At 39.6% G+C, this 25,352-nt stretch overlaps 1 protein-coding gene across 1 annotated transcript; it reads left to right on the top strand.

Moving 5' to 3' along the window:
• Nucleotides 1-7,515: 7,515 nt before the first annotated feature.
• On the top strand, nt 7,516-8,180 carry LOC149185488 (putative protein phosphatase 2C 3). Its single transcript, XM_089412418.1, has 3 exons — nt 7,516-7,641; nt 7,762-7,887; nt 7,974-8,180. Exons 1-3 carry the CDS (start codon nt 7,591-7,593, stop codon nt 8,160-8,162), a joined length of 366 nt encoding a protein of 121 aa, XP_089268544.1. The 5' UTR covers nt 7,516-7,590; the 3' UTR covers nt 8,163-8,180.
• Nucleotides 8,181-25,352: the final 17,172 nt, after the last annotated feature.

The raw sequence follows: 25,352 nt of genomic DNA, 5'->3' as shown, positions 1-25,352 counted from the left end.
CTGTGAGATGGTTGCTAGAATTCAGTATCATCATGACTTGGCCAGGTTGTTTGTGCTTCATTTACATGATGGTCATGCGACTCTAGCTGGTGTAACATTCACTTTAACACCAAAATCTATTTCTCTAGCAACCGGTATTCCTAACATTGGAGATCAATGGAACAAGAGGCAGCAAATTAACAGGCAACATTATGGACCATACATCAAGCCCAGTTATTTGAGACAACTCAACAGAGTTTTTCCTTTCCAGTACCTGAACGATCCATACGCTCCTTTGATGAAATTGATAATGAAGTATTTCAGCTGTGAGGGCCAGTTTTCTCGTTTATATTCCTATCATATCAGGTTTTTGATGCACTTTACCAGGGTGAGAATGATGAATCTCCCTTACTTCATGTGCCAAAATATTAAGAAGATAACCACCATAGTACAACAAAAGACTCCTCAACAGTAGTTCAACAGTATATATCATTTGCTCTCATTAATATTGTGGTCATTCATCAGCTTGATTTGCAAGGCATCACTTGGGAGGATTTCATTTCTCGTGATTTCTTCGTAGCTCCTTAGGGACCTCCAAAGGATTTGCATGAGATAGGTGGACCTTCACATCAGTAGGAAGGTCATGACACACAGATCGCTAGTATGCCGATGTTTGTCACCTATCAGAAGGGCACTAGACGGTTATTTTCAGCAGCAAAGCGAGTATTATCTCCACCTAGGGTGGAAGGGGTCTCGCTTCCTTCATCAGCACAACAGGTTTAGGATAAGGGAAAGAGGGCACTACATGATGAGGAGCCTTCAGGTGAGTAGGAGACGGATTTCATTCTCATCCAAGACGATGACATGGATTTGAGCCCACAAAGTTCAAAGCTCATGGAAGTCATCCAAGAGGAACAGTCAAACATCAATGCTTTGTCCCTCAACTTAGACAAAGCTGAGTGGATAATAGAATACCTAGAGTAAAGAAACAAGCATCTTGAGGGATTATGGAGTTGCAAAACATTCAAGAAAACTGCCAAGCTGCCAAAAGGAGGAAGGTGAAGCTCACATCACTTGAGCAAGAAATCAATGTTGATCGAGAGTCATGGCTTGAAAGAGATAATATCCACTTGGAGAGGAGGTTGGAGAAGGCCAACAAGGAGAAGGCATTGTTGAGGCATATGGCTTATCATTACATGGCGAGAAACAAAGTCTGCAAGGCAAGAGTCAGGAGCTTGAAGGCAAAATTGAAGAGGGCATCGAGGAGGCAAAAGGAGCAAGATAGACTTCATAACTTGGCTGAGGCTTCCTTATCCCAACATAGCACTTGATGTAGAGCACTCAGCCCAAATTTAAAAAAATATGGGGCACTTTTTGCATTTTTGGAATTTTTGGCTCAAAAAATAGAATTTTCTACGTTATGCGTCACGCCACCTGGCGGTTGATTTTGATGGGAGCCTCCAAATGACAAAACCTAAGAATTTTTGGATTTGGCATGGAAAATTATGCTTTCCTACCAATGGCCAAGAAATTTTGACAGGTTTTGAGCCCTCAAAAAGGTCAAAAATACTCAAAAAATGACCTTACTGCCCGTATTTTGAAACACAGGAAGCAGTGTTGGGAGAACTAAGTTTTGGAGTGGAAACTGGAGGCCAAATTCCAAACTTATACTTGGGTTGGAAAGTAGATAGGTAGACCTTTCCAAAAAGCACACTTGGAGAAAATTTGGACACCAGGAAGGCCTCCAAAAGTGGATGCACACAGGCACTATACATAGAGAATGCAATGCGGCGCATAAGGGAAATTTTACTCAGTTTCACCAAGAATACTTTGTTTTTCGCCTAGATTTTGATAGTTTGAATTTTTATCCTTCTCAATGTCAAACATGTGATGTAATTTAATGTAAATTGATGGATCTTGATGTAATTATGTCTAATTTTCACTTATGGAGGTAAATTCATCTATCAAAAGGTTGTTTGAAACTGAATGAATCAGTTCCCTAGTTTCTAGAGGCAAGCTGTTCTACTACCTGATTTCTAGTTATTAGTTTATAATTAGTTGGAATAGCTCCTAAACTTGTGATATTGACCCCTAGAGGCTAGGATGAGTTATGGTTTGTCTATATCTTGTGATATTTTAGTCATTAGCATGGTTTGACTTTTGAGAAAGCAAGGAGCTTCATTGTATAGTCATATCAGCATTTTGGCTAAGGAATTGAGACCAACGTTTGCAGCACTCTTTGGGATTCATGTGGCATTTTGTCTTGGTATAGTGCTTTCTTCTGTAATTTTGAATTTAATTATGTGTTATGTATGCCATTATCTATCTTGTTTCTTCTTAAGTAAAACAAACAAGGGAAAAGGTAGAATCCATTGAAAATGCAATGCTCTACCTAGGGTTTGCTTTAGCTTTTGATGTTTTCAGCTATTTGAAGATGATCCCTAAGATTTCTTGCCCTCTTCAACTTCTCACCTGTCTAATCTCTCCATCTCATTCAATTTAAAGTGAAAAATAAATTTCCTACCTTGCCCCATTGAGATCTCTGCAAAACTGAGCCTCATTCCCCACACCCAAAATCTGCTTTTCCATTTTAGCCAACAAAAACATCATTTTATTCAATCAAACTCTTGTGCACACATACCTAGCCTAAGATAAGTATTTATATCAGTCATATCAAGCCCTCATCGATCATATTTTGCTGAGATTGACCAGGAGAGAGCCCTCTCCCAACCTGGTAGGGCTAGCTACCAGGTTAAGTGTGGTTTGATGTTGTCCTAGATCCTACCTTTCTCAGCCTGAGGTAGATTTAGGCACTAACACTATGGAATTTCTGCCTAGTGATTTGATCCCACCTTTTTTTTCAGAGAGAGATATGATCATATTAAAGTCCCCTCCCAGAATCCAGGGGATAGTTGGATATCTTCCTTTTAGCTCCTTTAGTGAGATCAGAAGCCTGAGTTTATCTTCAACTTTTTGTGGACCATAAAAATTTGTGATCAAATAAGCTTCCTTATCACACAAAGGTTCGCTAACCACTGATAGGTAGTTCCTAGTTGCTTCAACATCTATGGTTCCAGGTTTCTGTGGTTTCCATAGTGTGAGAATTCCTCCTGCTGTGTTGTCTGCTTTAACTTCTATATATTCATACTTAATAAGCCATTTTCTATGTATCTCTCTTATTTTATCTATTGAACATTTTCTTTCCTAGATAAACATCATATCTAGTTTTTCTTTTTTCATTCTATTGTTGAGATTTATTTGTTTCCTTTTACTTCCTAGACCTCTAATATTCCATGTTGTAAGCTTCATTAATAATGATTTGTAAATGAGTAACTATTTAGACATTTCATCTTACCTGAGTTGATCATGAGTTTTCCACACTTTGTAAGCAGCTCATTTTATCTTTTTCTTCCTCTTTTCCTACCTGGATTCTTGGGAGATTGTTCCAATGTTGCCTCTATCATTTTCACCCCTTCGTTTTCCTAACTATCAGGGTTCCTTTTTACCCCACAACCCTTTGCTTGAGATCTCCAGAGGAATAGCTTTTGTACTTTGTTAAACTCATCTTGAGGTAGAGAATCCACCCCTTTGGCAGTTCCTTGCTCCAAGAACTTTTCTAGATCAAGATTTTCCCTTTCAAGAATCTCCTGTAACTCATGATCCTTCGTTCCCACTTTGCTTGGGGTCATCTCATGGTCCGTGTAAAGTTCCATAGTTCTTGGTAGATCTTCCTTTTGTTGGCTGTTTTCAGGTCTATCCTCCATGTTGTCATCCTTTTCCTTCTCTGCAACACTTTCCTCCATTATCTGATTCTCTTCATTGTTCCAATCTTCTTCTTCTAATATCTTGAGTCTATTATGACTTGGCTGCTTCTCCTTGTAGGTTTTCTTTTGGTTCTTTCTCCTTCCTTTCTCTCTACCTCCCACTTTGGTAAAGCCTTCCATATCTTTGTCTAATCTGGCTTTAATACTGTTCTCCATTTTGTTTGAAGGGTTGTCTCTAAAGAGGTGCCTGTGTTCATGGCATTTGCGAGATCTGAAAGGGACATGCTCATAGTCCACCGCCTGCACCCATTCCTCATCATAAACTTTTAGAATGATTTCATCCGACAGGGCTCCATAAAGGTCCATTTCTATGTATATTTGGGCAAAGGAGGTGTATTTTCATCGCAGAGTGGCATTTGATACTTTTAAAAAATACCCTAGTTTATTGCCTATGGATTTTAAGGATTCTAGTAGCTAATAATCTAAAGGTAGGGAGTAGAGTCTTATTCATACCGATACTGAAGTGAATGTCTCTCACTCCTAATATCTTCTCTCTTCTGACTTCCTCCTGATTTTTTGCCTGGTCCTGTGCTCTACTGTTTTCCTATTTTTCTCTGTCGATACTCTTCGTTTCTACTTCCATTGGCTTCTTGAATCAGTTCAAGAATGCATGATTATAGGGGGGAGTGGAACTCCCCCCTTCTCACCCCTCCATGGTGCCCAACACTAATACCTTGCTTCAAACCCTAGTTCTGTACGTTTCCCCCGCTGTTCAACTTCTCAATTCACAACTCAAAGTTGTGATTTCTCTAATCCCAAATTTAATTCATTTTCATTCAAATATTTATGTCGTAAGGCGTTTCCTTTTGAAATTGACCTTCCTCTTGGGTTACGCGTACATTTCTGAGCCTTTGATTTAAGTGTTAGACGATGAAAATAACCTTACCCATCCAATTGATTAGACCGGTATACAATGCGACCCAACAAATCGATGCTTGCCCTCGCTGCATGCTACGCTACTTCCAGGTGCTTCTCCGTGTGGAGACCTTGCACTTTCCCTCGCTCGGTGATACTATATTCCAGGACCTTGGATCTGTGGAAATCGACTTCAGGAAACCCTTCTGGAAATAAATACCTGGTCACAATGTGTGTGTTTGATTTAGACTGGTAATTTTTTGTTTCAATAGCTATCGAATGCTAGAGGAAGGCTTATCATTGCAACTGATGGTGTTTGGGATTCATTGAGCTCTGAGAAGGATGCAAATTGCTGCTGAGGCTTGCCAACAGAACTTGCTACAAAACAAATTGTTAAGGTATAAATACTGTTGACAAGGATAAGCGACCAATGTCACCATCTTTAAGTTTATTTTCTATCATAGCCTAACCGATTTAGCTGTAGAGAATATTGTAAAATGCATCTTGTTGCAAGTCTGTCATGCTAATAATTGAGTATTTAACATTGCAGGCTGGGCTCGGAATATACGATGCAGACAGTATTAGGATTGTGCGTTTATGTTGTCTGTCAAATTGACATCGCACCTAGTGAGGGCATTTCTGTGCATGTCGGCCTTCGGATAAGGATTTTGCAGACAGTATCTTGTTGCAAGAAACGCAGAGGAACTCTGGGGTAGGCCTACAATATGTAGGTGAGGTTGACAACTCTATCAAGAAGAAGTTCAGTGTGTACTGAGGCGACAGAGCAGCAGAGATCTATCAGACCAAGTTAATTATGGACCCCTCAGTGTTTTTGACTTTTAACAGGGGGGCAGTGGGGATATAAGCCCAAACCACTCATCATAAATCAACGGTGAACATAAATTGAGGGATTATCCATTATCCTTCATTCTTCTATCACTCTTTAATGGCTTATTAAGTCTGCATCTTTTCATAAATTTGCCTATTTGATGGAAAGAAAGGAGCTTTTAGGGTTTTGAAGACTTATTACAGTTACACTAATTTATCAAATACCTATTCACATTTCACAGGTTGATAAAACATTTTGATGCCTGGGCACTAATTCCCTAGCAAGGAATTGTCTCCATGAAACAACATCAAATTTGGCGTCTTTGCCAAGGAGCGAAAGTTTGAAAATTTTCCACGGGATTCTTAAATTTTCAGATCTAACTTTTGAAGGTGAACAAGAATTAGGTATAGGCTATTTGTATTTTCACCTGGCGACTTCACCGATTTTCAAGATTTCTCTCGTCAGTAAGTTCTTCTGATAAAAAAAGGAGTATTCTTTCGAGAGAAAACAATTATAGATAACATCCATTTTCCAAGAAATTTTGATTCTGTTACTTGGCTCATTGGTGGTACTTCCTATCTAGTTGATGAGAGTTTTCTTCTATCTTGTACAAATAAAGAGTAGCATACTCAGAAAGTTATTCCCATTCTCAGAAAAAAAAAATTTCATTTCTTCTCATATCCTTTGGTCAGAAAATTCCTCTTCATATTTTAAAAATAATGATGATCTTTCTATAAGTCATCTTGAACAAAATAATGTTATTTTTTCCCTAGCAATTATTAATTCATCCTGTAATCATTCTGCAAGTTTTCATCCATGGGTTTTAAAAAGATATGGGCCTCTTAAACTACCATATGTTCTTCATGATTTTCCCTTGAAGTATCTCAAGTATCGTCCCAAGTTTAATGGAGAGGATAATATTTCAACAGAACAACATAGGAAAATGGAATGTAGAAAATAAGATGCATAGCCTGCACCACATCATGCTTCTACCTGAGATGCCTCACCTACATGTAAATTTTCAAACACTACCTTGTAATAGGAATGACAGTGATACTATTACAAAATCAACCAATGGTGATCATTATCATGATGCGAAAAGGAAGAAAGATAGAGGAACTTTGGGGCAGGCCTACAATATGCAGGTGAGATTGACAACTCTATCAAGAAGAAGTTCAGTGTGTACTGTGGCCACAAAGCAGTAGAGATCTATCAGACCAAGTTAATTATGGACCCCTCAGTGTTTTTGACTTTTAACAAGGGGGCAGTGGGGATATAATCCCAAACCACTCAACATAAATTGACGGTGGACATAAATTGAGGGATTAGCCATTATCCTTCATTCTTCTATCACTCTTTAGTGGCTGATTAAGTCTACATCTTTTGATAAATTAGCCTATTTGATGGAAAGAAAGGAGATTTTAGGGTTTTTAAGACTTATTACAATCTCACTAATTTATCAAATACCTATTCACATTTCACAGGTTGATAAAACATTTTGATGCCTGGGCACTGATTCCCTAGCCAGGAATTGTCGCCATGAAACAACATCGAATTTGGCGTCTTTGCCGAGGAACGAAAGTTTGAAAATTTTCCATGGGATTCTTAAATTTTCAGATCTAATTTTTTAAGGTGAACAAGAATTAGGTATAGGCTGTTTGTATTTTCACTTGGCGACTTCACTGGTTTTCAAGATTTCTCTCGTCGGTAAATTCTGCTGATAAAAGAAGGAGTATACTTTCAAGAGAAAATAGGTATAGATAACATCCATTTACCAAGAAATTTTGATTCTGTTACTTGGCTCATTAGACTTACACTTGCAGTGTCTTTCGTAAAAGTACTAATAATTTAAAAATTATTGTGCTTAAATTTTATCTACAAGGACTCCATTAGGCTTGACATAAAAGCTCTTATATTTTATCTATCTGATGTTTAATTGTCATGCTTTCTTTCAAAGCCATTTTCTAAACTGAATTGTTCTCTTACCAGAATTTTCAACAAATTTTTCAACGACTGTAATTTGGAACATTTTCTTTATACTTGTAGATTGGACCATTGAGATGTTGGCTGGGAGGTCCCTGTCTGTCTAGGTATATTTGGGATATGGATGTGGGCGAGTTCATTGTACCTATACCTCATGTAAAACAAGTGAAGGTGCACCAACATCTTCTTCCCTTCTAATCCTTTACCGATTTTATCCATTTACTGGAGGAAAAAAATACCTGGTCACAATGTGTGTGTTTGATTTAGACTGGTAATTTTTTGTTTCAATAGCTATTGAATGCTGGAGGAAGGCTTATCATTGCAACTGACGGTGTTTGGGATGCATTGAGCTCTGAGAAGGCTGCAAATTGCTGCCGAGGCTTGCCAGCAGAACTTGCTGCAAAACAAATTGTTAAGGTACAAATACTGTTGACAAGGATAAGCGATCAATGTCACCATCTTTAAGTTTATTTTCTATCATAGCCTAACCGATTTAGCTATAGGAGGCTTTGAGGATAAGAGGACTTAGGGATGACACTACATGCATTGTAGTGGATTTGATCCCACCTGAGAAATCCGCACCACCAGCTCCAGTTAAGAAGGAAGGCAAATTTAAGAATTTTTTCAGAAGGAAATCCACTGATTCATCGTCTAAGTCAGTTGAAAAGCAACAAAATATAGACATTGTCTAGGAAATCTTTGAGGAGGGGTCAGCAATGCTCGCTGAAAGGTAGATAGCCATTTCCAGCTTAACATCCTTGCAGTAGATTATGTTTTGTAAACACAGAATTATCATTGGATTCAGAACAAAGCATGATAAATTATATCTGAGTTGCTGCTCCTTGATTATGGACAATCTATGTTTACAAACTTTTATTAAAATTGGATAATTGTGTTGCAAATTTGAATTGTGGCTATGCATAGGTAACACCTGCTTATATTTTTGCACTTTTGAATTTTCAATTTTTCAATCTGGTTTTTTTTAAATAATCTTTTTCTTGTTAACAAATTTAGTTTATACTTAGTGCAGCCTTAGTAAAACCATTAATCTATTTCTTATGTGTTTTTTGGGTTCTAGGCATTTAATATAGAATGGTGTTTCCTTCCTTTTAGGATTTGGTATGCTATTTATATTGAGGTAAGAGAAGTCCAAAGGAGGCCTTTTTCTGTTATGGCCTTGTATATCTTTGTCTCAGCTACAAAGGATTAAATCCTTGCTTTTCCATGTGATGTACTGAAATAAAAACTAGCTATAGGGAATATTATAGAATGCATCTTGTTGCAAATCTATCATGCTAATAATTGAGCATTTGACATTGCAGGCTGGGCTTGGAATATACGGTACAAACAGTATCAGGATTGTTCGCTTGTGCTGTCTATCAAACTGACATCACACCTAGTGAGGGCATTTCTGTGCATGCCGGCCTTTAGATAAGGAAATTGCAGCATGGGGTCAAAACTTTGTTGATGACAAGCATCCCCTTTTGCGCATCATAGATCCTACTCTTCAACCAGAGGTTGAAGGAATGGAAGAAATCTTAGTGTCTATGGGGATTGCATTGAATTGTGCTTCTGGTTCCCCTCAAAAGAGACCATCAATGAAGGAGGTATTGCATTTTCTAGAAAAAATGCCATCATCCACAACCGATTAACCAATTCTTTCTTCCAATGCAGCATCCTTGCTTTGACATAAGTTGGACAGAGATGAGGACTTACGCCCACATTCCATATTCAATAGCTCTACTTAGACATTGACATAACTCATATGGACATCTCTATGATTGGGACTCAGCAACAGACAAACTCTGTTGTCAACTCAGCTGCTTATGAAATGGCCAGAGTCTTCTTAAAAATTTCAATATTTCTAGAGTTGAGGATTGTAGCAAAGCTCGAGGATTAAACTTAACTCCATGCTTATGAGGCATCCGCGTTCTCACATTTTACTTGCAGGTCATTCTCAGTTTTAATGGGAAGGTGATATATGGTGTATTATTGTTGCAGTGGGAGGAGATGGATTTTATCCATTTACTAGAGGAAAAAAATACCTGGTCACAATGTGTGTGTTTGATTTAGACTGGTAATTTTTTGTTTTAATAGCTATCGAATGTTGGAGGAAGGCTTATCATTGCAATTGATGGTGTTTGGGATGCATTGAGCTCTAAGAACGCTGCAAATTGCTGCCGAGGCTTGCCAGCAGAACTTGCTACAAAACAAATTGTTAAGGTACAAATACTGTTGACAAGGATAAGTGATCAATGTCACCATATTTAAGTTTATTTTCTATCATAGCGTAACCGGAGGCTTTGACGATAAGAGGACTTAGGGACAACACTACATAAATTGTAGTGGATTTGATCCCACCTGAGAAATCCGCACCACCAACTCCAGTTAATAAGGAAGGCAAATTTAAGAATTTTTTCAGAAGGAAATCCACTGATTCATCGTCTAAGTCAATTGAAAAGCAGCAAAATATAGACATTGTCAAGGAAATATTTGGGGAGGGGTTAGCAATGCTCGCTGAAAGGTAGATAGCCATTTCCAGCTTAGCATCCTTGCAGTAGATTATGTTTTGTAAACACAGACTTATCATTGGATTCAGAACAAAGCATGATAAACTGTATCTTAGTTGCTGCTCCTTCAATGTGGACAATCTATGTTTACAAATTTTTATTATAATTGGATAATTGTGTTGCAAATTTGAATTGTGGCGATGCATGGGTAATGCCTTCTTATATTTTGGAATTTTTGAATTTTCAATTTTTCAATCTGGTTTTTTTTTAAATAATTTTTTTCCTGTTAACAGATTTAGTTTATACTTGGTTCATCCTTAGTAAAAGCATCAATCTATTTCTTATGTGTTTTTTGGGTTCTAGGCATTTAATATAGAATGGTGTTTCCCTCCTTTTAGGATTTGGTATGTTATTTATACTAAGGTAAGAGAAGTCCAAAGGAGGCCTTTTCTGTTATGGCCTTGTATATCTTTGTCTCAGCTACGAAGGATTAAATCCTTGCTTTTCCATGTGATGTACTGAAATAAAAACTAGCATTAGAGAATATTGTAGAATGCATCTTGTTGCAAGTATGTCATGCTAATAATTGAGTATTTGACATTGGAGGCTGGGCTCGGAATATACAGTGCAGACAGCATCAGGATTGTTCGCTTGTGCTGTCTATCAAACTGACATCACACCTAGTGAGGGCATTTCTGTGCATTCTGGCCTTCAGATAAGGATTTTGCAGCATGGGGTCAAAACTTTGTTGATGACAAGCATCGCCTTTTGCGCATCATAGATCCTACTCTTCGACGAGGTTGAAGGAACGGAAGAAATCTCAGAGTCTGTGGGGATTGCATTGAGCAAGTCTGTCATGCTAATAATTGAGTATTTGACATTGTAGGCTGGGCTCGGAATATACGGTGTAGACAGTATCAAGATTGTTCACTTGTGATGTCTGTCTGTTACACAAAAATATCGTCACCATGATTATTTGCAGTCAATATGGGTCTATCATCACTTGTACTATCCTCCTAAGCAAGTCTCAGACTTCAGCTCTTCAAGTCAAGCTTTGAAAATGAGAGAAAGACATTAAAAATCAACAAAGCTCTGGTTCCGCACTTTCTCTCACTATTTCCTGTGGTCCCGCACCCCCTGTTTACAAAAACTGCGGACCTGCCTGCTCTGTCCCTAAAGGAGTGGGTGCATACCCCTGTGAAAGTCAAAAAGGTGCAATTTTATTCTAAAAAACTCACTTTGGGTTAATTCTAGATGATTCTAGAAGGAATTTTGACGTGGATTGGTCGCTCTTAGGTGGTTCATGCATCCCAAAAGACAAGGAGCTAATCCCTTGATGAGAGGAGCTATCCCTTTGAAGGAGGGCTTTATCCCTTTGAAGGAGGACCTAGTAACTTCCCTCCATTGCACTATAAATTAAGGCATTGGGCCGGTTGCTAAGGAGGTTAGAAGCTGAACATTTTTTAGGGTAAATGCTGGTGGAATTGAGACTTCCTAGTTAAGCTTGAGAGGAGAGATCACATACCTTTTTGGCTTCATTGGGAAGAGAGTGAAACTTGTCAAAGTAGAGGAGACTTCTTATTGGACCCTGGGAGGAGCTTGTACAACATCAAGGCACAGGTTGTAAAGTTCTTCTTTGATTTGAATTAATACAATCAGATTCATTTTTCTCAACAAATTGTCTTATGTCATTTGTTTCATGAATTCCTTGATCTTCATGTGAAATATGCTTTATGATATTGGCTTTTTAGGTGCTATTTAATTTGTTTGCTTGTTTGTGTTTGCAGATTCGAAACAAGGGAGCTCATTTGGATCAAAGGAGCGAGGCTTCCACAAACTTTCATTGGACCCAAGGTAGGCCTAAAACACTTGTTTTCCTTTGTTTATAAATGCATATTTAGAGAAAGATATTTTATGATTGGCTTGCTTGTCACTAGATATCGTTAGATTCTAGGAAGGTCTATCTTTTCCGCAAGATCGACTCATTCCGTGTTACAAAATGGCGACCATACTGGGGACTTGATTTTTTCCTTGTTTTTACTTTGACTTGAGAAACTGTGTTTTTGTTTCTGTTTTTGGCTTGTTGTGTGTGGAATTGGGTAGATTTAGTAGATCTAGGATTATTTTTTGTTTTTCATAACTTTGGGAGAGGACCGCATCCTAGGCTTTTGACACAGTGCAGACCTATCCACACTTTTGCTTTTAGCACAGAGCGGTACCGCACCTGTGTTAACTGTGGGCCTGCGGACCCTGTCAAAATTTTGGAAAACCTAAGATTTTCTCTGTTAGTCAGCTTAGTTTTTGTTTAGATATTATTATCCCCTGCCCAGACCTGCATATAACCTGTTAGAAGATTTCCTTAGGTTAATTTCATTGGTGTTATGGTTTTAGGTGAAATTCCTAGAAGTTTTGATTGTTGGGCTTGGTTTTCATTTTGGTCTTGTAGTAGCTCTGAGCTTAGAAGGTGTAGAAGCCTCAAATCACCTTGGTTTTTACCAGCCTTCTTATGAGTCTGACCATTTGCAAAATATACCTTTGTTGAGGAATCCACCTTGTGTTTTCTCTTTACGAAACTTCGAAAAGCTTGCATTTAAAAGTTTGGATTTCATTTTTGAAAAAGAAAACGAAATTGGTTGTTTTTTGACTGATTTGTGATTCTGCATAAATTGGTCCTTAGTTTACATCTAGCTAAGTAAAACATCCTTAAAAAAGAAATCTTGTAAGATTTGACTTCAAATAGGTTTTTATAGTTTATAGATCTCAACATTAGTCATTTCCATAGTTTTGAGTGTTTTATAAAAAATAAAAAATCTCTTTTGGAAAAGTTTGTTTTTGTAGTGGTTGAGTGTTTTGAAAGAAAAGGGAAATTTTTGTGAAAATAACTAGTTGTCTCGTTTTGAGTGCATTGGAAAGGACAAAAAGCTTTTCTTTTAATTTATTTGTTAAGAAAGATTTGTGTTTACAAGTATTTGCATTCTCAAACTCTTTCCTAGCTAGAAGTTCATTGAAGGGAAAAGATTGTTTAATCATCTTAAGTGCATTTTTTAGTGATTTTGAGTCGATTCTTCATACCACGAGTTTCATCTCTGCACCTCTTGACTTAAATAAAAACCAATAAAAATAACGCTTAAATTAAAATTCATCTAATAATATTTTTATTTCTAGGGCTCTAATACACCAATATAGCTTAGGCTAGTGTCTTGGAGTAGGGAGTAATTAACTCTCCAAGACAGTAAAACAAACAAGTAGTTGTATCTTGCGGTAGGAGAGAAATCCAATTGTTGCATTTATGCTCTGGTAAAGCTCCTCTTAAAGGAGAAGCACAAGATCGTGTCCGAACCAGTGTGGGAATCAATCCTTCCTCATTGGGAACGACGCCAGATATTCACGTATTAAAAATGGTAAACCTCGGATTAACCATTGTCGAGGAGCCTGTGGTCACTTGTTGGTAAACCTTGGATTATGTCAAGGAGCATTCAAGGGGATTGAGCTTGTTACTCTTCCCTTGCGTGCGTATCGGATCGTAGACTATTCCCCCAGGTATACTTGTTTCCGTTGGTAACCTTGGTGACCATATTATTTAGGATTCTTCCTAAGGTGACAGTGGTGGGAAGATCCCATTGTACCTGGAGTAGACGTCGGCTAGACTCACTTGGATTTTCTGGGGGGTTCTCTTCACTCGAGACGGTTTAGTGGAGAAACTTGTGCCAGTCTATTCATTAAGCAGGTTGCCTGGGTAACTGTTCCGACCACCATTTTTGTATTGAACTCTGCGACGTTGGGCTTCATCACTAACTAGTGTTTTTAGTATGGAAAGTTACTGCTTGTGTGTGTTTGATCTCCTAGATTCTTTAGGCGTGTGATTCAAATTTGTTTTGTTCTTTAGAGGCTTTAGGTGGTTTTCATTGAGATTTTACTTTGTTTGCGTGTGAAGTAGTTAAAATTTTTAATCGTGGCTGCATTACCGAGGAAGTCCCGTAGACTTCGGGGCCAACCTCCTGAGTTTTCACCGAGCCAGCCTGAAAGGTTAAGAGCCCTTGTAACTCCTAGAGATAGTAGATTTGGGTCACCTGAAGAAGGAGAGTCTTCTTTGGTGGTACATCCTGATTTTCAAGCTTTAGTAGCAGATTATAATCCACAATCAATGTCTGTTTCCGAAGTTACTAGTATATTTTCATCCACTAGTGATATAGGTGAGGAACTTGAAATATCCGAACCTGAAAGTGAATTTGCTGCTACTCCAACATCGGGGTTTGCCTCTCCAAATTCTAGTGGTCCTGGTTCACCTAGGGTAGAAAGAATAATTACCCAAAATCTTCCTTCTAGAGTTATAGCTATCTAAGAACTTGCTACTCTGGAAGAAGAAGTACGCATCCATATCCCTAAAAATCAACCTGCTATTGAGCTAAGGGAGCGTGAATCAATTTTTTACAGTCCACCTAGGAGCAGTGCTTGGTATCTTTCTTTGACTAATTTCTTGGAAAACCCAGGGCTAAGTTTTTCACCACCTCGTGTTCCTTATCACCCAACAACTAGAGGTTATTATCATCCATTAAATATGTCAAGACAGTCGTCCATGTTTACTCAATTTCCAGAATCCTTTTTGTACAGCGGTCCTTCTGTTCCCTCTAGGTACAAGTCACTTTCTGGTACTTTTTCGAGAGCATCTCCTCAACCCATTGAACAAGGGTTATTAACTGGAAGCAATGGTACTAAGTCGTTGACTGTAGAAGATATTATCATGATTTTAGGTATTGTTCCTAATCCTCAACCTCAAGGTGGCCAGTTATCGCCTGGGGGGCAGCCTTAAAATCCTCAATTATTTCCTGGGGGGCAACCTCAAGGTACCCAATTTGCACCTAGGGGGCAACATCAAGGATAGTACATACCTACGGGACAGTACGTTCCTCAAGGTCAACCCCAGACTCAATATGTACCTCAAGGTCAACCCCAGTATCAATATGTACCTCAAGGTCAACCCCAGTATCAGTACGTGCCTCAAGGGTATCAACCCTAAGGTCAGTACTCGAACCAAGGTTTCCAACCACCCTCTGGCCAATCATATGTTCAAGGAACGGGAAATGTACCTTTGAATTATCAACCCTACCCTCAGCCTGGTTATGGTCCTCAATATCCTCAACCTGTTATGGGTCCGTACCCCGGAATGAATTTAGTGTGGGATCCATCGCAAACACAACAGGTCTTGCAACCGAATGTACAATTGTCATCTCAAACTGGACAACCTTAGTTTCTGGTTCACCCCAGCAACCTGTCCAATCTACCATTCAAACTTCTGTACCTTTGGTAGTTTCTTAGCCTGGGCCTAGTACGCCTCGTACTCCACCTCAAATGACTGCTGTAACTGCTGCATCATCTGTTCAATCTACCCCACCTACTTATGGAGTATCGACAGCTCCGGTTTATACTGTTCCTGTATCTACTCCTCAGACATCTTTACCTCCATCTGGATCAACGATTCAAACTTCGGTTCAGATGCCTGTAGGACAACCTAGTTCAAGTATGGTTGTCACAAGTCAACCACAATTTACTTATAAACCGTACTAGGGACAGTACCAATTGAGTCCTGTTGTGCAGTAGCCAGTCTATCAGTATCAACCGTACCTTGGGTACACATATCAACAACCTCAACAACCCCAGTACGGTCCAGTTAATCCTAGTTTTCTGGGAGGATACAATATCCCAAATGCAATCCCTATTCCTAGTTATCCTGGATATCCTCCTCCTGGAGTTGGTCTCATGACCCAGAGTTTTAGGGACCCCAATCGTCAGTTACCATTTATCGCAACTTTTGACTTGCCTGAGTTGTCATGCCTAACGAACGATCCCATTAATTATCTTCCGTTTTGGCCACCAATGTCGAATAAGCCTAGTGATATTCCTAATTTTGAAGGCAAACCAGGAGAGGACCCGTCGAACCATGTGATGACTTATCACCTTTGGTGTGCGTCTAACTCAATTTCAGATGATTCAATCCATCTAAGGCTTTTCCAGCGCACTCTAATTGGTCTCGCGGCCAAGTGGTACATTGAGTTACCGCGAGGCACTTTTTATAACTTTAGTCAGTTAGCTACCTCGTTTTTAACTCATTTTCAGTTGCCAGTCAGATATGACAATGGCACGGAATTACTAACTTCATTAAAGCAGTCGACGTCCACTTACATTTTAGATCACATTCATGAATGGAGACATCGACGGCGTTTAGTGAAGGTTTTTATTCCGGATTAGATCTTGGCTGAATGGTTTGGGAAATATTTGTTGCCAAAGATCACTGAAGATGTAGCTAAGGCCGGAGTCGTTACTGAGGAGCAAGTAATTGCTCAAGCACAGTATCTTGACTTCGTTTGTACTCAGTCAGGTACGTTACACGAGAAAATCCCGGATCTTCCTAAGAAAAATCAAATCGCTGCAGCTCCTTCAAGGTCTCATGTTGCTGATGGTATGTTGGTACGGTTAACACCAAAAGTAAGAAGAAGTCTTCCAAGAATTCTTGTCCTATCATAACCTTGCCATATTCCTCGACAGGAGACTCTTCCGTGGAGATTTCCACCGATATTCACATTGTAGATTCATCTATAGCCAAATCAAAATCTGATGGTAAGAAGAAAGGGAAGAGGAAAAATAGAACGGACGAAAATTCAAAAGAGAAACCTGAAAAAGCGGAATCCAATGATGAGAAATGAAAAACTCATTATCCTTGTCTCATTTGTGACGAAGAACATTTTACAAGAGACTACCCTCATCGTGCAGAGGTTGCGAAGATTGTCAAAGGCTCCCAAACGCCTGATGTTTTGAAGGATCCTTTTCCAAGTCAAGACAATAAGATGATAGGTTCTTCCTCGAGTGCCAGTGAAGAACCCATACTGATGATGTCCCATGTTAGGATTGTGACTCGATCGCATGATTATGGTAGTAAAATTTCTATTGCTGGTAAAGAAGCAGAATCTTCTCATTCTAACCCATCAACCTTAGCTCCCGGTTCTGATCCATTACAGATCGATAAACCTAATCCAGACTTGGTAATCAAACTGCTCACTAAGGGTATACTTCGAAATTCAGCTTTCAATCCACATGCGAGAGCGGCTCAAAACTATAACATTGTTGAGGATTTAGCTGTTTCACCCTTAGCAATGTAGGCTTTGGAAGTGCTGCAATCATGTCCAGCATAGCGTAAGTTACTTTTGTCGGCTATAGGAGCTGTTGACGTTTAGGACTCGAACCTAATAATTTTCGATCTAGAAAATAGTACACCGCGCTTACCTCATCAAATGGCTTTCCAGATCCTAGTGATAGTAAAAAACAGGCCTATTCATAGGACTGTGATTGATGAGGGAGCCTCAACGTGTATTATGTTGATACAATGTTGGAGATCGCTTGGTTCTCCTTCACTAATAAATCCCCGACGATTCTTAAAGCCTTTGATGGCTGTGGGTTTCATCCTTTTGGCATTCTATAGGATTTACCTATAAGGGTTGAAGGAAAAACTGTTAATCTAATGTGGAGTTGGTTGATGCCCCTCTAGATTACAACCTTCTCTTGGGTCGTAGTTGGTCTTACGCTATGACAGCTATCGTTTCGTCAGTCTTTCGGGTTATAAAGTTTCCTCATAATGGAAAGATCGTAACAATAGACCAGCTGACTTATTTTTCATCCGACCCAGCCTCTTCTGAAGGCATTCAGCATGTCAGTAAAATGACTATCCCGTATAAGGATGTTGGAGTAGGACTAGTTAAAGATGTTGGTTTACTGGGAACTTTTCCTTTTCCTCCGATCAACGCATCGTCTTCTTTTGCAACCATTCATATGATTTCGTCAAACACCATTGTTTATGATGATCCTTGGATCGTTCCTTCTGAATCTGAGATAGACTCATTTGGTGATGTTATGCCTTTGAGTCCATACGAAATTGCGTATGAGGCTGTGCAGTCATTTACCAACCCATCTTCCACCAAAATTGACTTAATGAATGTGGTCCATGAGGAATCACTTTTCACATCAAGCTTGAATTCAACCACGTTTTCCGAACTTGTTCACTATGATGAGAAAATTCGTGAAATCCTATGTGTAGATGATTTACCATGGGAAGATTTCCATCACAGATCTTTGTTCTTACCTGAGAATGATTGTTTTGAAAATGATTTTTCATCAATTTTTACGACTGAATATGTCAAGGAACCTCAGAATCCAATGAAAAATCCTGATTCGGAGTTAAATTTGGGAAACATCTCTCGAACTATTCCTATTGACATTTCGGTTAAGCCTGGAATTGTTGAGAACATTCATATAGGTGCCTCGTGTACAGAAGATGAAATTCAAATATATAAGGCCCTATTTCAAGAATTCCGCGACATGTTTGCCTGGTCCTATGAGGAAATGCCAGGAATTGACCCCACAATTGTTGTTCATGAAATCAAAACTTACCTGGACACTAAACCTGTCCGGCAACGTTTGCGTCAGATTCACCCAAGAAAAGCTGCTGCTATTAAAACAAAAGTTGAAAAATTCCTCAAAGCAGGTTTCATTTATCTGATCCCATTAATGGATAGGGTATCGAATATTGTTCCGGTTAACAAAAAGCAAGGGACAATAAGAATATGTATCGATTATAGGGACATTAATCGAGCCTGTCTAAAGGACAATTACCCAACTCCCTATATCGATCAAATCATTGATGATTGTGCTGGCAGCGAAATATTCTCCTTCATGGATGGTTTTTCCGGATACAATCAAATCAATATTCTACCTGCCGATCAACCAAAAATGGCTTTCATTTGTCCATGGGGGACATTTTCTTATTGAAAATTACCTTTTGGGCTCAAGAATGCCGAGGCAACTTTTCAAAGGGCCATGTCTTATGCGTTTCATGACATCAAGCACATTATGCAACCCTATCTCAATGATTTTCCTGCTCATTCATTACATCGAGCTGATCATCTCATCCATTTACGAGCAATCTTTATGAGGTGTAGGCATTATCGAATTCGGTTGAATCCACACAAGTGTGTTTTCTGTATAGAAACGGGTCGATTGTTGGGGTTTGTTGTTTCGAAAGCCAGCATTCGCGTCAATCCCTCGAAGGTTGAAGCTATTGTCAAATTGCCTCCTCCTTCGAGTCTTCGCCAACTTCAAAGTTTGCAAGGGAAAGTAAACATTTTACGATGATTCATTCCTAACTACACCAAGGGTACAAAGGGTTTTACCCAGTTGTTGAAACATAATACTCCATTCTATTGGGATGAGATAGCTCAGAAATATTTTCATGCACTAAAACACAGGTTGACCCATGCACCATTATTGCATCCTCCCAACTACAACCAGGACTACTTCTTGTATCTCGCTGCCTCTCATTCCACCATTGGAATGGTCTTAGTTCAGGAAGATGAATTCAGTACTGAACATGTGATATATTACCTTAGTCGAACCTTAAATCCAACTGAGCTAAAATACTCACATGTGGAGAAATTTGCATTGGTAGCTGTTCAAGTTGTCCAACGTTTTTGTCACTACATTTTACTACGTAAAACTACAGTAATTTCTAATTGCAACCCTATGATCTACATTTTGACAAAGAAATTGCTAGGGGGCAAGTACTCTAAATGGATTTTCATCCTACAAGAGTTCGACTTGGAATTTGAAAAATCTAAGTCTAAGAAATCTTTAGTTTTTGCGGAGTTAATGTGTGACTTCTGTGTGCTGACACGGAAACTGTGGCGGAGGAGCCCATTGTGGACGAATCCTTCTTTCTAATCAACACTTTAGATGCATGGTATGGGGATATCATCGTTTATCTCCAGACCCAATCCTTTCGGCCAAAAATTTCAAGGTCAGAACGTCGGAAAATACGATTCCAGTCCCAACAATTCAGGATTATTGGAGATACTCTTTATCGCCGTGGGGCAGACTCTATTTTTCGACGTTGTTTAACTCACGAGGAAGCTGAAAGGGTTCTAAATGACTGTCACTCTGGAGTGTGTGGCGGTCATATCTCTGGGTATGCCACAGCCCAAAAGATATTGCACGTTGGCTACTTCTGGCCATCTTTGTTTAAAGATTGTATTAACGCGGTCCGAAAATGCTCCAACTGCCAAATTTTTGATCGAAATATGCGCGCTCCACCTGCTCCTCTCCACCCTATAATTGCTGTTGGTCTTTTTGCCAAATGGGGTATCGATTTTATTACATGTAACCCTCACTTGGCCGGGGGGGATGAGTATATCATCCTTGCGGTAGATTATTTTACCAAGTGGGTAGAGGCGATGCCTACATTTGAGGAAGATGGAAAAACAGCTGCAATTTTCGTGTTCAATCATATAGTTTCTAGGTTTGGTGTTCCACAAGCGATCATCACTGACCATGGGCGTCATTTTCGAAACGATATGATGACCGAACTCATAGGTCAGCTTGGCTTGCGTCACGATAGTTCAACTCCTTATTATCCACAAGCTAACGGTCTGGTTGAATCCATCAACAAAGTTTTAGTCATCATGATCCGACGAATCATTGGGATTCATTGGTCGAATTGGCATAACATGCTATTTTCAGTGCTTTGGGCGTATCGAACCTCAGTAAAAACATCAACAGGGTTCACTCCTTTCAAACTAGTTTATGGTCTGGAAGCTGTGTTACCCATTGAATGTGAAATCCCGTCATTGCAAATGGCCATCGAGTTACTTCCAGCCACTTCTGAAGAGGAAAAACATTTGTTATACTTGGCTCAATTAGATGAGAATCGACGTGATGCTACATTGGCGATCGAAACTCACGCAAAACGTATGAAAGCTTAGTATGATCGAAATGTGACCCCTCAAAATTTTTCGGAAGGAGATCTAGTCTTAGTGTATGATCAAGCTAATGATAAATTAAGCGTTGGAAAATTCGTTCCTATGTGGCATGGTCCCTATGTTGTCAAGCAAAAGCTAGCAAAAGGGGCCTATGGATTGGTAGACTTTGACGGGGACTCTTTAGGTAAACCCAGAAATGGTCTTTACCTGAAGAGGTATTATGCTTAAAGAATGGGTTTGGAGATTTTTTAGTTAGGATAGTTTTCTTTCTAGCTGGTGTGTTTTAGTTTAAAAAGTGTGCTTAGCTTAGAGAGTGTTTTTCGTCATTATTCTTGCTTATCTTGGTTTTACTCTTGATATTGCAGATGTTGATGCCTCTCCAAACATACATTGGTTTCGCTGATGGTGCTTGTCGTAATACACAGAACATTTCTTCCGCAACTTGGGTTATCTATTCACCCTCTGACGAGTTGGTATCTATGCATGGGGTAAGCCTCGGTCAAACAACAAACAACATTGCCAAGTATAGTGCAGTGATTGAGTTATTATCTAAATCTATTTCATTTAAGATTCGGAGTTTGATAGTGAGGTTAGATTCCGAACTCGTTGTATTACAGCTTAATAGAGTATATTCCATTAGAAATCCAGTGTTATTGAGATTATTTTTGAGAGTGCGTCTCTTGGAATGTGAATTTGATTATATTGAATATCAACATATTCCAAGATCTTTAAATACATTAGCAGATGTAATTTCTTCTCGAATGTTAAGTAGACATTTGCAATAACCATACATGTAAATTTAAAAACATGCCATAAAATGATTTACAAGATAAGCCGGTAATAGTGATATATATATATATATAGGAGTGTGTCAAAAAATACATCGTCCTCGATCATAGGTTGAAAAACACCTTATGACCGGCAAAAATGATAAGTACAAAAAGCAAGAATGTCATATGTGCCTACAATAGGCAATCCTCCTATCACTGGTGATGATCTCGATAAGAAACCACAACACAGGCCACTTTGCAAAGGAACCTCCTAAAAGATCCTGGGACCCTAATCACATAGCACTGAAGTCGACGAGGAATGTTATCTATGCTAGTCTCTGGAATGTCTCCTGTCAAGCAGTCTAGATGACTCTCCAACTCGGCCAAGGTCTCTGCTGATTCATCCTGTGGGGCTGGCGCGGGTATAGCTGGGAATTTCCTCTCGTAAGGCCGGAGGGTGGCTGGTCACTGTGGACCCACATCTGCATTTTAAACTTTTACTATCAGTTTTGGGACGATATAAAATAAAAGAAATTTTAAAATAAGAAAATGTTGAAAATGATTTTACCTGAGTCATCCCATTGCTCTCCTGGTGGAAGAGCCATGTTTGGGTCACCACGAAAATCTACCCCAGCGTAAAGGAAGTCCTGAATAGAAAAAACCTGGTTTTCCAACCATTGGAAATACTCAGGTTTGAATCAAACAACCTCTATCCCCTCGTCCGAATGACGGGCCATAACTGCAACCCATCGCATCAGTTTGGGCTCTCGAGGAAGCCCAGCTCCAACAATAAGGTGCTGTGGGACCAACATTGGGACCCTCTCCAGAACAAAGCTCACAACCAAAGCCCCATAACCAAAGGTCTTCAGTTGTTCGTTCTTGGCTTTGGTCAATTGGCCTTTTACATTGGCGAACACAACATCGCACCAGTTGAAGATGGTGCCTCGAAAGCAGTCAACTACCATCCGCATCTGGGATCTGGTGGCAATATGTAATGCGGTACTCCTGCAAAGTCTGGTGACAGTAAACGCAATCACCATGAGCTCAGGATGGGATATGGTTTTAATATCTATCCCTTTGTCTCTAGCCTGGCTGTTGCAGAACTCTAGCCGGAGGCTATTGACAGACTGGCCACCTGGCCTAGTCCCGAATAGAGTCAAGCCTTCGCCTCTCTTAAGCAAACCAGTCAAAAAGCATATGTTTGCAGGCTCAATTTCGAGCTGGTGGCCACCAATGAAGAAACACTGGTCCTGTATGCTCCACCTGTCTACCAGCCACTGTAAGAAATCCACCTGGGCCCTCATGCCAGGTATGGCCCAGGATTTGTACAAGCCGCATGCCTTTAATGCATCAATCGAAGGTTGGTGATTCAGAGCGGCAAGATCCAAATCCTCATGCTCCCGTTCACGCCAATCTAGCATGATGTACACTCTACATCCAACAAAAAGGCAATTTAGAATGCAAAAAATTAAATCGTTTGGGTCAAATTTAAGAATTTTTGGGTTAAAAACCCTTGCTACGGGGACCGCACCCTCTGTGTTATAGACAGTGAGTGGGTCCACACCTTGCCTACATGGAAGGTGCAGACCCCTGACTTTTCCCCTTTGAGAAAAAGTCGTGGTTCGCGGGCTGCCAGTGTTATGCTTGCGGGCCCCCACGCGCGGGTTTTTAGCCTAAAAACCCTCTAAAAAATGAAATGAAACCCTAAAACGAAAATTGAAACGGTTGAAATTGAAGAGTAGGATGATGTGGATTACTTGGAGAAGACGGCGTTCGATTCCGACGGTTGGATTTTCCACAATGTTCACGGGAAGTTTCTGAACAAAAGCACTATTTTCTCACCCAAATCTCAAACGGTAAAAATGAATTGACGAAAGCCCTTTTTATAAGTTTTTTGAGTAAATGAATTGCAAATTTGTTTATGTTTCACTTTAGAAAGGTAATTTTTGCGGCATTTTTATCCATTTCAAATAGGTATGACTAATGTTTGCATTTTTGTTCAGGATAATGGATTATTTAGGCGAAATCTATCATTTTCAACGAAAAACATTTAGAGTCACCTTTAAGCTCTTTTCTGACTCCTAAAACATGAAAAGGTCGCTGAGTTTTTCTTTTTAAACTCGTTAAAACGGAACTAAAAAGACGGTCCACTTACAGCTCTTTTCTGTTGGAAATAATACTGAGAGGGGGGGTGAATCAGTATTATCAGATCAATCAAACCTTTTCAATGCTCAGAAACATATACGCTACTTCAGTTAAGTAAAACAGCGTATACACGCTACTGTGACTAAATAAAACAACGTATAAGCAGAAAACTCATAACTTAGTTAGCTTATTCTTCAGTTAAGTTCATCAGGACATTATTCAGCACATTAACAGTAAGTAGATGCAGTATAACAGAACAGATCAAAAGTCACACACATGAACACCAAGATATAAGGTGGAAACCCAATGTGGGTGAAAACCACCTGCTGCAAGTTATCTCTATCTTTCTTTAAGAAACTTCAGTTTACAATCTTTTGTACTGGTGCAGCCTTATACCAGTACGCAGGCTACAACCTGCAGAAGGCTACAACCTTCTCTCGTTCTCCAAACTTCCTTGGAAGGGAGCTCCAACCCCCCTGTGCTTGTACTAGCCAAGATACTAGTACGTAGGTGCTGACCTACAATCTTCTTTTCTTCAGGTATCACCTTTCATACATTTTCAGACTTGAATATTCCTGAAGCACAACATTACAATCTGAAGACCACAATTCATTCAATTTCCACAACAGATCATTGAAGCATAAAACAACCAAACTCTGAATCACTGAACCACTGAACCCTGTCAATCACCAGTTATCAGAACACAGAGCAGACTACAGAACTCTGCAATAACTGTCAGACCCCACTGTAAACCCAAAAACAAGCTTCAAAAGATATACGCTACTTCAAGGAGCCAAACCCGCGTATACACGCTCTTTTACCGAAGCCAACCTGCGTACAGATCTAAAAATAAACTTTCTCAATTTGCAGCTGTACCAGACATTAGTTAGATCCAGAACATAGCATTGCGACAATATGCAGATCTAGAAATAAGCATAATCAACCATATCATGATAGTGCATTTCAAACCATTAGATCCCGATCTATCCTTAGATCTAGTCTTCCATCAACCAATGTGATCTCTCCTTGGCTTAGATCAAGCAACCCAGCACCTGCAAATCAGATCTCTTTCACTCTTAGATATTCAAGCCCTTGTCGAAAGATGATTTTGCCTAATGATCTTCTTCTCCTTATATAGTCTTAGGCCTAGCTCAATACCAAGAGCCAAAACCATAGTAACACAATACCATCAACTTCAAAAACTAGGGATCGACACGCCCGTCGAGACACAATGGTCCGAAATCATAGGCACAACTTCCAAGGACTAACCACCATGGACCAAAGGAACCTTTCCACATACACGCGCTTTTTATGAATCGAACTGGCGTGTACACGCGACTTGGGCTTAACGAAACGGCGTGTATGAGCTTCCTTGGCATGCTGTACTGAGATCTGTCTTCTGATTAAGATGCCATCACTTGTACCAACCTCTGAGCACTTGTACCATCCTCTGAGTGAGTTGCCATCAAGGACAACACTTGAATCATAATGCCAACAATCTCCCCCTTTGGACTTGATGGCAACCACCACACCAAGTCACTCTCCCCCTTTGACATCAAGAGCAAAGGGCTGTGCTCCCCCTGAGGACATGCTGATACCTCTGCTTGGCTGTGCTGACTCGTGCTCCCCCTGACAGTAGGCCAGATCTGAAAAAGATG

The sequence above is a fragment of the Pinus tabuliformis genome, chromosome 3_1 (genome assembly GCF_031772625.1).
Source record: "Pinus tabuliformis cultivar Carrire ecotype Pingquan chromosome 3_1, CPIR1, whole genome shotgun sequence".
Lineage (NCBI taxonomy): Eukaryota > Viridiplantae > Streptophyta > Pinopsida > Pinales > Pinaceae > Pinus > Pinus tabuliformis.
Note: the sequence above shows the minus strand (reverse complement) of the source record. Positions and strands in the feature narration are given on the sequence as shown.

Bases quoted from the DNA above. Each gene is read 5' to 3' on its own strand.
- LOC149185488 (XM_089412418.1), top strand. From the start codon at position 7,591: ATGGATGTGGGCGAGTTCATTGTACCTATACCTCATGTAAAACAAGTG. The intron at 7,642-7,761 runs GTGCACCAACAT...TTGTTTCAATAG, and splicing joins CTCATGTAAAACAAGTGAAG to CTATTGAATGCTGGAGGAAG. The intron at 7,888-7,973 runs GTACAAATACTG...ATTTAGCTATAG, and splicing joins CTGCAAAACAAATTGTTAAG to GAGGCTTTGAGGATAAGAGG.